This window comes from Octopus bimaculoides, chromosome 5 (assembly GCF_001194135.2).
Source record: "Octopus bimaculoides isolate UCB-OBI-ISO-001 chromosome 5, ASM119413v2, whole genome shotgun sequence".
Classification (NCBI taxonomy): Eukaryota; Metazoa; Mollusca; class Cephalopoda; order Octopoda; family Octopodidae; genus Octopus; species Octopus bimaculoides.
Genome location: NC_068985.1, coordinates 76,417,383 through 76,430,464, shown reverse-complemented (window position 1 = coordinate 76,430,464; position 13,082 = coordinate 76,417,383). Strand labels below are relative to the sequence as shown.

Genomic DNA, 13,082 nt, shown 5'->3' with positions numbered 1-13,082 from the left:
ATGCTAGCATGGGTTGGATAGTTCGACCGGCTGTAGAAACTCTGCCAAATTAGATTGGAGCCTGGTGTTGCCATCCGGTTTCACCAGTCCTCAGTCAAATCGTCCAACCCATGCTAGCATGGAAAGCAGACGTTAAACGATGATGAAATACTTATTTTATAAAGATAGAAAAATTATTAAAAATATCAAAATATCAAAATAATAAACATTCAATAATCATCCCTTCATCCATTATAATATATGCTAACCTGTATATTATATACAAAAACCAGCTTACATAAATTATCATTGTTTTAGATTATCATTGTTTTAAATACAATTTGAACGAAGTACACTTTGTAAAGTGGTTGGTGTTATGAAGGGCATCCAGCCATAGAAACCAAGCCAAAACAGAAGACTGAAGCCTAGTGTAGTTTACCAGTTCCTGTGAAGCCATCTGACTCATGCCAGCATGGAAAATGGACATTAAATGATGATGATAAATAAATCATCTTGACCAAAAGCAAAATTTTATCAATATTGTTGGTATTGTTGATTAGACCCAGAGCAGCTGTAGCTGAACAGTCTTATAGTGAAAGGCTTTCCGGCAATGACCAGCCCAACTTCTCTTCTTTCTCAGCATAGTGTATCTAGGACTGCTATGGGTAGCAATCTAATATAGATGGTAGACTTAAACCATCTCTTTTTCTAATATCACTACTGAGCCTTTAGGTACGTTTAACAAAGCTCAGTGCATTGCAAGCATTCAAACCAAGTTTCCAGTTTCCTTCTTTTCTTCCACCAGTTTCAGAGGCCAAGAAACAACAATGGGTCACAGACATTTTTCTTTTCTCCCTGATGAAGTGTTAGAAAAAAGTGATCCAGTGTGTGTGTGTGTATGTGTATGTGTGTGTGTGTGTGTGTGTGTGTGTGTGTGTGTGTGTGTGTGTATGAGAGAGAGAGAATGTGTCTTTTGAAAATGGTAGGATCTGACTCAAGTGAAAGTTTACTGCTATTTCTAGCCTATAAAGTGCCTGCATGGAGGCTCTATCTGTGACTCATTTCCCATTTGTTGAATATTTATAAATGTGACCATATATATCTTTCGACAGTTCTGTTTTTGTAAAGATGATTTGGCTGTCAGGCTGGTCACAACTAACCTGGGTAAACAGACAATTTAATTGCTGGAAGTAGCAACCACAAAATGACAACCACAAAATTTACAAAATAAAAGAAGAAAATAATAAAGATAATGATAGTTTGTATTTTTATAAAATAATATAAAATTTAGGTTGGAAAAATGTGTACATAAATATGAATTATACAGATTTTTCAAACACATGTTTGTTCATATTTATTCATATGTTTTAAATTAGTCAGGAGAAGAACAGCAACACCCATGGTTTTTGCAAGTTTCTACAGTGATTTATGAAGTTGTTGATGTTGATGTGCAGTTGATGAACTTCTGTAGGTTGGGGTTTGCAGTAGTGATGTAGGCACAGAGAGAATTCCAGAGAGATTTGTGAACTGAGTATTTAGCATAAGATTCTGTAGGTTGACAAGAGGAGGAGAAAATGATGCTTCATATGAGTTTGGTTGCCAGGGATATGCAGTTTGCTCTGATCAGAGCAATGTATGTTGTTGTTGTTGTAGTGCTGGAAGAGGTAAAAAGAAGATCATACATGTAAGTTAATGGTTGTAGTGTTGGTGTGGAAGACCAGAAATTATAGGGAAGGAATAGGTCACATAGATCGACCCCAGTGCTCAACTGGTACTTATTTTATTGACCCCAAAATGATGAAAGGCTAAGTCAATATTGGTAGAATTTGAACTCAGAATGTAAAGATGGATGTATTATTTCTACAGTTAGGATAGTATATATGTACATGTATATGTATGTGTGTGTGTGTGTGTGTGTGTATGTATATATATATATGTGTGTGTGTGTGTATATATATATATATATATATATATGTATGTATCTGTGTATGTGTGTGCGTGTGTGTGTGTGTGTGTGTGTGTTTTGGTATGTATATGTTTTGATTAGGACCATATTCTGATGACACCTACCCACATATGTTAAAGTACTGTCATTCTGATGTAATATTCAATCTTGAAATTTCTGAAGATGTTATCATTCACACCCTCCTCTCTTCTTCTACTTCCATTAATATGATATCACTTTTCTGAGGGTGCTCAAAAGTATACTACTTACAAACACCTTTAAAAGGCCTCAAAATTGTAATTGACTCATAGGAGTTACTAGCCTAAAACCAATCTAACTGGTACCATCTGATTGACAGTGGTGTCCAAAACAGCTGAAAGCAAAATAAACTGCTGTTGTTGAGAAGTGTTCACTCTTCAAAGCTTGAGCTATCAATGCCCAAAAATGCTGCACTTTTCCATCCATGACCTACAGGTAGAAGACTCTTGGTTCAAAAACATTTCATAAGCCACTTCTGGATCCACCAGACTAGACATGCAAGCCAATTCAATGTCTTGGATATTTTCAACAATGAAAGACAAACATGAATATGATGTCTTGTCTTCAAAGCTTATTCTCTGCACTCATCAAAGGTTCTCTGTCATGCCTTATTGTTGGGATCACTAAAAACTGTAACTCAACAAACCCTTTGAATCACTTACCAGTTATTCACTCCTTTAAAAGTGTTTGGCATGCACCTAAGACTAAGGTCATCTCACTGTTATTTCAATCATTGACTTGCAGTTTAAGCAGAACATTAACTATATAGGTCTAACAAACTTCATTTGTCTACACACACACACACACACAAAAACACACACATAAACACACACATATACATATATATATATATATGTGACAGGCTTCTTTCAATTTCTAACTACTAAATCCATCCACAAGGCTTTGATCAGCTCGAAGCTGTAGTAGAAAACGCTTGCCCAATGTGCCACACAGTGGGACTGAACTGAAAACCATATGGTTAGGAAGCAAGCTTCTTTATTTCATCAAGATTGGCCATAAAGGCCTCATACAGAAAAAGGAAGCTGCGGGCTGGACATAGACATAATGTTATGTGAATGAAAAAAATGATGATTAATGAATAAATGGAGGGAACAAGCAGTGCCCACTGACTGTCTGATCCCCGAAAACATTGTTGTCTTATATATGAGGCAACAAGCCTCTTACATTGTTCGTAATGTTCACTGATGCAAAAAGGAGGCCTTACACCTCTTACTTTGTTTAAACAAAATAAGGTTTCAAACCCCTCCTCAATTCATAACATTGAGGCTTTTCAACTTTTTATCCATATTCCACCCCAGCATCGCTTGTGACCACATCTTCCGCCATTGCCCACACCTCATTTAAGCACAAGGCGGTTGATGTGTCGGCATCGCCATGCCACAAGTGATATTCCTCATTAAGCCTTCAACCTATGCAACACGGACATTATGACCTCCACAGCTATCTGCGGAGGACATTCGGGATCACGTGTGCAGGTTAAAGTTACTCCCTTCTGGTGCTTTTCTAACACCTCCTCCACCTCTCCGCCTCTGTAGAAGACCAATAATTCCTCTTCCTCTGGAGATGAGGTAACCACTTCCGCCATCGGTGGCACAATTCCCACCAACAATGGTTCAACGTCCGTCAGCAGCTCAACTGTTAGCACGCCATTTTTTTCCTTTTTTTCTTTTTCTTTTTTCCGGTTTGAGGGGAGGAGTCCTCCGGTTTACCCGGGCGCTTAACCCCACTTCCATCTCGACATTATTTATGGATAGTTTCTGCTATCCACTCGGGCTTAACCCCTGGTGGCAACCCACACACCCACACATGCTTGCATTTTCTCCCACAATATGAGGAGAGAAACAAAATCTTTTCTCCTTCCAGGGGCTGACTGGCGAACTTACATGACATCTCCAGGGTTTCGAACAGCAACCATACAGTTGCATATTTGGGACCCCTGGCAATATGCCTTATCATCAGCATATATTCCGCCAGCTCTTCTTCTATCTCTGGTCTGGAAAAGGGGACAATGATGTCCAAGGACCCTGAATAGGTCCTCAGAACCACCGTCCTCTCCTCCAAATCTTTCATCCATTCTTTGGGTGGGTTGATCTCCCACTCCAAAGTAATGCTATTATTTATTTTTTCCATTTTCACAGTTAACTGTAGAAGAAAAATTAAAACAAAAAAAGGAGAAAAGGAAAAAAAACAGTTTCAAAAAAAGGAAATAATGCACAGTTAAATGTCCACTGTCCTCTGGCCTATTCGAACTCCTGGCCAGGCCTGGGTAATCTCAAATAGGTACTTCACGATATCCAAATAATTTTATTCACAAAACCTGGTGTTCGCCATATAGTTAACAGCAAGCAGTGCTTAAATGTCCTTGAACAGAAACAAAAAGCCAGTTACATTAGTCTTCAGGAAAAAAAATTTTCAATAGAAAAAGTTCTTGCGTTGTGGGATAAACCCCCTAAGAGTTTTTCTACAAAATCAACGCAACCAAAGGCAAACAAAATTGCCTCACGACCAGTGGAGATACCTTACTAGTGAAAAATAACAATAAAATACGAGTAATTCACCCCCACTGTGCCCCCAAAACAAAATTTCCCCTACCTTCAGGCTGCACTGCTAATATCTTTTTGTAGACTTAATCCACAACAGTGCTAAATTTAGCTGTGTTGTCATTATGGTTACAATAACCACTCTGGTTTGCACATGCAAGCTTCTTGCCACACAACCACATGCATTAAAAATGCGATTTCTCCAAAGGAATATTACAAGCCTCTAAATTATCAACTACCACCTTTGGTCTATATATTTATCACCTTCTTGCACCTTGCTTTTCAGAATGTTTACTTAGCATTCAGTATGTATGACATCACAATTCCATTCTCCAGTGGCTTCCCTGTCAAAGCATTACTACAATACTATTAACAATTGTGAATTTACAAATTATTAGCATAATCTTTGGCCACAAGTAATGGCTATGTTATTAAGCATTTCACTCCACAAATTCGTAATTCTGAGTTCAATCCCTCTGGGTATCACCTTAGACAAGTGACTGTATGTTCCCTTGTTACCCTCACTGTCATAAATACAGTGAACCAGTGATTGCCCTATTGAAATCTTGTTACCCCTAATGCTATTTTTCACCCATCCACACAAACAGACACTTTTGTGTGTGAATGTCTTCAAGAAAAACAAGCAAATGTTTCTACTTGTTTGATCATTGATTAAAATATTGTTGTTGTTTAGTGTTACTGATGGTGTTGTTGTTTGTTGTTGCTCCTTGATGACCCTGTCACCTTCCTAATCGTGTCTTTTTTTTTTCAAATATAGCTTTATTAGTTATTGTGTCCTTCCTGATTTAAGATATAATGTGCAATTTGGTAAAGATAAAGAGATTTAGCTGATATTTCTAGTTGCTGGAGTGATTATATAGAGGCTCACTTGGATCAACTGCAATATGTATTTTTGTTTTAGCTCCAGCTCATCTTTGATCATGCTAACATTTGACCAGCCCTTTCCAGTTATGACTGTCGTAGCTTTACAGTCTTTTACACCAACACTTTGAGAACCTAGTTCAACTCCTGCCTAAGTCAACTTTGCCTTTGGTCCTTTTATCTGAAGACACTGTACTGAGGAGAGCATTACCAAATACATATTTCCTTTATTTTTAAGATGTCTGAGAGTAATGAGAGAGAGAGAGAGAGAGAGAGAGAGAGAGTGTGGGAAAGATTTAACTGTTATTTTTATTAGCTGAGTTACTTCTTTCAGAGAAAGAGACTCAACAGCTATTTCTATAAAGTTTATATATGTTGATAACATCTTGCTTTGAGTTAATAGGCCATTAAACCAGTATATGAAGTAAACTTCAAATTTGATTTAACTTTGACCTAATATCAGGTCATCTCATAAGTTCTGTCCGATTTTACCCTTTTTGAAATTGAATGAAATTTAATAGTATTTTAGAATGTCTAATGGAATTAAAAATTATTTTTATGCATTTGTGTACATTTAACCTATTAAATATTGTTTTACAGAATAATAGAATTAAAATTTCTTTGATTAAAACCCTTTCTAACATGGAAGTATCCAAAGAGCATTTGAGGCACATAATGCTTTATGAGAACAAAAAAGGAAACTCTGCAGCTGAAGTGACTCAAAACACACTCAGTTTATGGGACAGAATGCTTGAATGAAAGAACTTGCAGAAGATGGTTTGCAAAATTCAGAAGTGGAGATTTCAGCCTTGGAGATGAAGATCGAACAGGACGTCCAGTTGAATTTGAGGATAAGCTCCTTAAGGCATTACTTGAAGAAAATCCTGCATTATCAGTTGAAGAATTGGCAATAAAGCTTAGTTCAAACCATACAACTATTCATTGTCATCTTCAACAACTTGGAAAGGTTCCTAAACTTGGAAAATGTGTGCCTCATGAATTGTCCGAAAGCAACCGCAAATCCTGAGTTGACATCTGCTCTTTTCTCCATTCTCACAAACTCATTTCACCCTCTTTGGTAGACTTGTGACTGGTGACCAAAAATGGATCTTTTATGGAAATGTTAAACATCGTAAACAGTAGCTTGGTAAAAGGAAAAGGCTCAACCACAACCGAGAAGGTAACTTCATGGGAAAAAGGTTCTTCTCTCTATCTGGTGGGATTGCAAAGGAGTAATTCACTTTAAATTGTTACCACCTAATGCAATAATCAATGTTCAAGTCTACTGTCAGCAATTAGAGCGTTTGAACCAAGCTTTGAAGAAAAAAAGACCTGCTTTAGTGAATTGAAAAGGAGAGATGTTTCATCAGGACAATGCACGACCCCACACTGCAAAGATCACATCACAGAAGATCGAAGAGCTTCATTGGGAAAAAATTCCTCATCCACCTTATTCTCCCAACCTTGCTCCTTCAGACTACCATTTGTTTCGTAGTTTACAGAATCATTCGGGGGACATAACTTTCGCAAGCCAGGAGGAGGCCAAAACTGACATTTCAGAGTTCTTCGCTTTGAAACCAATAAAGTTTTATGTTGATGGGATTAAAAAAGCTTGTAAATAGATAGAAGGAAGTCATAGATAATCAGGGAAGGTACATTGATGATTAAATTTCAATTAAATATAACATTTGATCACTTGTTTTCTTTATTCAAAATTCAGACAGAACTTATGGGATAACCTGATAAATCTAATTCTTCTGAATTAATCTACATTCAACATGGAGGTGCTTTTGTTAGCCTGTTGTCACATCATTCCTAGCATGGTGAAGTTTATGAGAAGAGATGGAATTTGAACTCATAAAATAAACAACCTAGAACAGTGAACACAAGAAACTTCATCTGAAACGTTAATAATTGTACTAACCCACCACTCTGGACAGGTATTTTATTTGTTGTGGACAAAAGAATCTTAGTGACAAAAATTTCTTGGCAGGATTTGAACTTATAGCATAAAGTACAGAAACAATGATTATAAAATATTCTATCTGACACTCTATTGTCTTTACGAATTCATTGCCTTATGGCATTGATAAATTTATTTACCCTGCAACACTAGTGGACATAATCTCTATACAGTAAAGGATTTTAGTGGAACCATCATATTTCTCTTCTTTCACATGACATAAAATTTATTCTACTATTTGTCTTGAACTCAAAAGTTCATTATAAGTGAATATTATCTTTGTTATTCAAACTAGAAGCCAGAACTAATCAATAAATGTATTGGTGTTTTCCAGGGGAGAAAAAAAGTGATAATGCTGGACTTAGTACAACTGCAATTGTTATTATAGTAGTTGTCCTAACTCTATTGCTTTTGGTGATAATTTTCGTGGCTTACTTCTGGAAGCATCTGAAAAAACGTTGCCCTTGTGGTAAGTAATCCTTATGTATATAAATTTACTGGGTGGTAGGTTAGTAGATTTGAGTAACAGAGAAGATTTTTGGTAGTATTTAAATAAGGCTGTATTCATTTGGATTTTGTATCTTGATGAACAAGACAGAAAATACTTGATATATGGTGTAGATGTGTAGAGTATAATTATTTATATTGAACTGACGACTTTTGTCATTACTTTAATTTTCATGAATGTTGAATCAATCAGATGACCACGCTATATGATAGTGAAAAGCAAGTCTATATCATGATTAACATATACACTTGAGGCATAAGTAAAGAGAAGTAATTCACAACTTATAAGGAACTATTTCTTTTGACAGGTGCTTTCTATCCAAAAATAACTATTTCTTCTTTGGATATGCATCCAAGTTTCTTAGCAATGCATTTAGGTTGAGATGTTTATGCTGTGCTTAAACATCAGTACCTGTATTTCAAAGGGCCAGCCTTGTTGCACTCTGTGTCATGCTGAATCTCCCTGAGAATTATGTTGAGGGTATACATGTCTGTGGAGTACTCAGCCACTTGGATGTTAATTTCACGAGCAGATTGTTCCATTGATCAGATCAACCAGAACCTTAGTAGTCATAAATGAAAGAATGCCATAAAATTTTTAGCTGTGGCTAAAGATTTATAATCCTATGTTGTTTATTTTGCTACAAGTGGCCTTCACAGAATTTTTGTTAAAGATTCTGCGAGATATATGTGAAATACAAAAATTAGCATACTAATTAGTGAATGGAAGATTCTAGTAAAATTTAGGAATGGTTTAACTCTTTTGATACCAACCCAAAACTGTCTTTGCTTCTGATGCAAACTTCCCATTTTAAGGTGATCTAAATAAAATTTCCCATTAAGCTTCCATGTTAATTTATGTTGCAACCACTAGATTAGTAATGATCAAGACATTTTAGTAAATTCGTGATTATTTTCAAAATTAATTGAAATAAAGAGGGTGTATTTCAACAGAAATATGGTAACAAAAAGATCGAATTATGGGAAGGTTAAATCATAATTTTTCTGCTTTTTATTTTGGTATTATTTGGTATGGATTGCTCTATATATTTCAGCTAAGTGTTTAAATTCAATTTTAGTTAGCATTCTGTTGTTAAGTTGGGAAACCCTAACAACTCAACACAAATGCAAAATGCAGAGAAGAGATTAAGAGTTCTTTGGATAGAAAATACTTGTTAAAAATATTGCACTAAGCAGATGTAAAATTGACAGACTGTATAATAATCTTGCTGACATGGCTTGTATTTTGAGATTCTCTCCACTTTATAGGATAATCTATTGTTATTGTTTAAATGAACCAAGTGTAAATTTTTTCCCTGTTTTTTGTTACATCAAGTTACAGACATTGAAAGGCAGCTTAATAATTTTTCTGTTAGGGACAGCTAGTCTTTTACAAAGAATTTTACATAATTTAATGATGATATTTCCATTACTGATTAATTTTATAGATAATAGGGAAAAGAATTGCCAGTGATCAGGTCATAAATGATATCGAAACTTAAAACACTGTGATACCTAATATAATTAGATATACATATTTGATGCTTGCAATTATTATCAAAAATCATAATATAGTGTAAATAGATATATAACAATGTAAATGTGATTTTAATGAGTACAAAGACTCTACAATTGACATAGTCATGGCATGACGCATGATCTCAAATCAAATCACTTTTCAAACAATATAAATAAAGAACTTACATACATAACATGCATGCTCATGCACACACACACACATGCGCGTGTGCACACACACACACACACACTCACACGCACACGCACGTTATTTTGGTCGGAATGTCTTAGATATCTAAGATAGGGATTAACATCATTATACACTGACATTTTCCCTCATCTTGGTTGTTACACTTTTAATGCTTTGGTCATTGTATGACATTTTGCAGGTGCCTGTTATATTTGGTAATGTTTACAGTATTTCAAACTGAATCCTTTATTAAATTCAAAGGGCTTTGTTGTTTTTGTTCTTATGCATATATATATACAGTAGGCTTCTTTCAGTTTCTGTCTACCAAATCCACTCACAAGGCTTTGGCTGGCACAAGGCTATAATAGAAAACACTTGCCCAAGGACTGAACCCACTACCATATGGTTGAGAAGCAAGATTCTTACCACTCATATCCACGCCTGCCTCTATTTATACTCTGATTTGAAAAAATGAGCAAGAAATGTCAGAAGCAGGAAAATAACTAAGAGAAGTGTATCTAAAGCATTGACAGTGGAATGAGAATAATTTACAGTCCACACCCATGAATTCTATGAAGGGTTTGGCTCCAAATTTGGAGATAATTACTGAATATTATTAGCAACGGAAGAAGCTTAGAGAGTAACTATCAAGATGATACTAGTTCAAATATGTGACTGTAAATAATATATTTTGAATTTTAAGAGTTGCAGTGAAGTAGAGTTTTAATGAACATATGTACAAAAAAAAAAAACCCCTTTAAACTGCTATTATATTCCTCTATTACCAGAAAAAACTATAATAAATAAAGTAACAGAATATGTATGTGTTTTAATGTTTATAATAAGATGATCATTATACCATTGTATAATCAGAAATAAATTTTTATTATTTTATAGGCAACAAAGTTAAAAAAATATCACCAATAGTCATTACTGGCAATGGGAAGACGCCAAGCAGGTAAAATATACATTTATTTCTGTTATCAGTTTACCTTCATTTTGTGTGCCATTATCATAGAAAAAATTGAAAGTAAATGACAGAGTTAGAGAAAGAAGAGAGAGAGAGAGAGAGAGAGAGAGAGAGAGAGAGAGAGAGAGAGAGAGAAAGAGGCAGACAGAGACAGATAGAGACAGAGTGAAAAAATGGATGGAGAATGGGAGATAAAAATGAAGCAGACTGAGTGAGGGAATGAAGAGCTAACCCTAGATAAGACAGATTTATAAATCTGGACAAACCATTATAATTTCAACATAGAATCTTAGATTAAATAACTTGCTAAACATACATATATATCATCAAAAATTAATGCATGTTTTATGCCATTTGTTGTTGAGAAGGCTTGGTTGTGCTCATGATCCTTGTATGTTCTACTCTTGAAATTCTACTCACTGAGGAAGGGACCAGTTATGAAACAGGGATAATGCAACATTATGAGCCGACTGATAGAACAAACTCTGAAGGTATTACCCACCAAAATGGAACCACTGCATTATCAGGTTGAAGACTGCACCAAGAAAACTTATCTATTGACGTCTGAGCTAAGAAAAACGTTACATTACCAACAACATGACAAAAGTCTTGAATAAATTAGCTATGATCCTATGTCTCTACCTAGCTAAACAGTCAAACGGAAAATGATTAGTTCAATTGCTTTTATGCTAGTTCAGAGTATCTAACTTGAGATTCATTGGTCAAGAATTTAAGAGGTTGCTAAATGTAATACATCATTGGGTTTAGCACCACCGCCTTGTCATTGGGTTCCTTGAGCAGAGCCCATTTCATGAAAAGTATTGAGATCAGGTTTTTGGCCTAACAATAATCCATGAGTTCCTTTCTTTCTCTAATCAATTTTGGATACCATACAAAAAAAGGTCATAAGCACTGCCCTTTTTAAAATTTAGTCAGAGGATCTGCTAAAGTTATAAAAGTAATTTTTCTAATGAGAAGTCAAAATTCTTACAGTACATTTCATTCTACTTGGCCTAGTTTACTAAACTACAGGGGACAGACAACAAACTCTGGCATAAAATTCACTGACAACAGATTATTAAACTCTTGGAGCCAATGAGGAAACATTATGCCAGTATTTCTCAGCCACATTTTCCTGGAAGCCTTGGTGTCCTTATAAAGTGACTGGGAGTTGTCTGAAATGTGACAAATAGACTAATTAAATTCAAATATATTTTTCAAATTATTTTTGTGTTTAATTCTATATTTAAAATTTTATTATACATGCACATGCAAAGCAGTAGTTAAATGAGGATTATGATGCACAATATATTCCCTAAAGTAGGGAAATCCTGACATCTTTAGGTGGTAAGGAAACCCCAGAGGAAAAAGAATCACCTCTTAATTGGGAAATACTGAATAATTTAGTCTAGATAATGTTTTAGTTAGGATGAAATTTCTCAAAAATTTCTTCATGAAATCTGATGCTTTATATACAATGCTGGTCATTTATATATATATATATATTTTTTTGTGAATACTTGATATGTTTGATATTTTATTGTCCAAATGAAATCCTTATCAAGAAGTTTTGTGAACAAGCTGTCTGATTTCTGTTCTTTTTTTTTATTTTTCGTATTGTCAGTAAACTTAAGAAAAACTTCAGTTATTTTTGGCATAAACTAGTTTCAGCCTTTTGAAAGAGAAAGACAAAATATTAGTAAAATGTTTTAAAAGCAGCATGTACATTGTTGAGAGCCTGATAAACTGTGATATTTATCTTGAGAAGGTATCTATCTCTTAAGGATGTATAGAATTAAAAATATATCAGTATCAGATAAAAATCGCCCAGCAGCAGTGGTGGCATTGATAAATATGTATCCTTGCCTCTTTGGGCTTTATTAGTAGCAAGTATCCACTAATAACTGCATGCTAAGACAAAATCACTGATGTTGTGATTAGCCAGCACTGTTTTACTATATCAGTAGTGGCTTATTTTGTCTTAGCATGTAGTTGCTAGTAGATATTTGCTACTGATGAAGATCAAATGCTTTAAGTATGATTCACAGATTACTATGTTGACCTAGTACTACTTCTGTTGTTCATCACAAATTGTTATAAAAATTTTTATGTAGGGGTACTTTGAATTATAGAATATATTTCAAGGGGTCTCCAAAAGTAAACAGGTTGAGAAATGTGTCTCTTTGTGGCTGCTCAATGTACTGCAGATAATAAATAGATCTCCTTTAAATCTCACCAACCAGCTAAACCCTTTAGCATTTAAACTGGCCATATCTGGCCCAAATAATCTTACTGTTTTGCATTCAAACTGGCCAGATCCAGCCTCTCACACCTACCCAACATTTGTCATTCTAAACATAAACAGTCACATCATTGAACTCTGAAAGCTGTCAGATAATACATGAGTAATTCAAAATAATATGAATATATAAGCATTACTTTTGATAGGGCTGGCTCATGTGCGGGCGACACATGAAATCTTTCGAGTGGGATCGTTGCCAGTGCCCCTGGGCTGGCTCATGTGCGGG

At 35.1% G+C, this 13,082-nt stretch overlaps 1 protein-coding gene across 3 annotated transcripts in view; it reads left to right on the top strand.

Annotated features, from left to right (window-relative positions):
• The window catches only part of LOC106881248 (uncharacterized), a 276,422-nt gene that overhangs the window by 247,820 nt on the left and 15,520 nt on the right, over positions 1 to 13,082 (top strand). For all 3 annotated transcript variants that reach the window (XR_008264114.1, XM_052967796.1, XM_052967797.1), the window contains exons 51-52: positions 7,704 to 7,838; positions 10,482 to 10,542. Coding sequence is in view for 2 of the 3 variants with exons in the window: in XM_052967796.1 (XP_052823756.1) it covers positions 7,704 to 7,838; positions 10,482 to 10,542 (196 nt within the window). In the remaining variant the exon portion in view is untranslated. The remainder of the gene's footprint in view (positions 1 to 7,703; positions 7,839 to 10,481; positions 10,543 to 13,082) is intronic.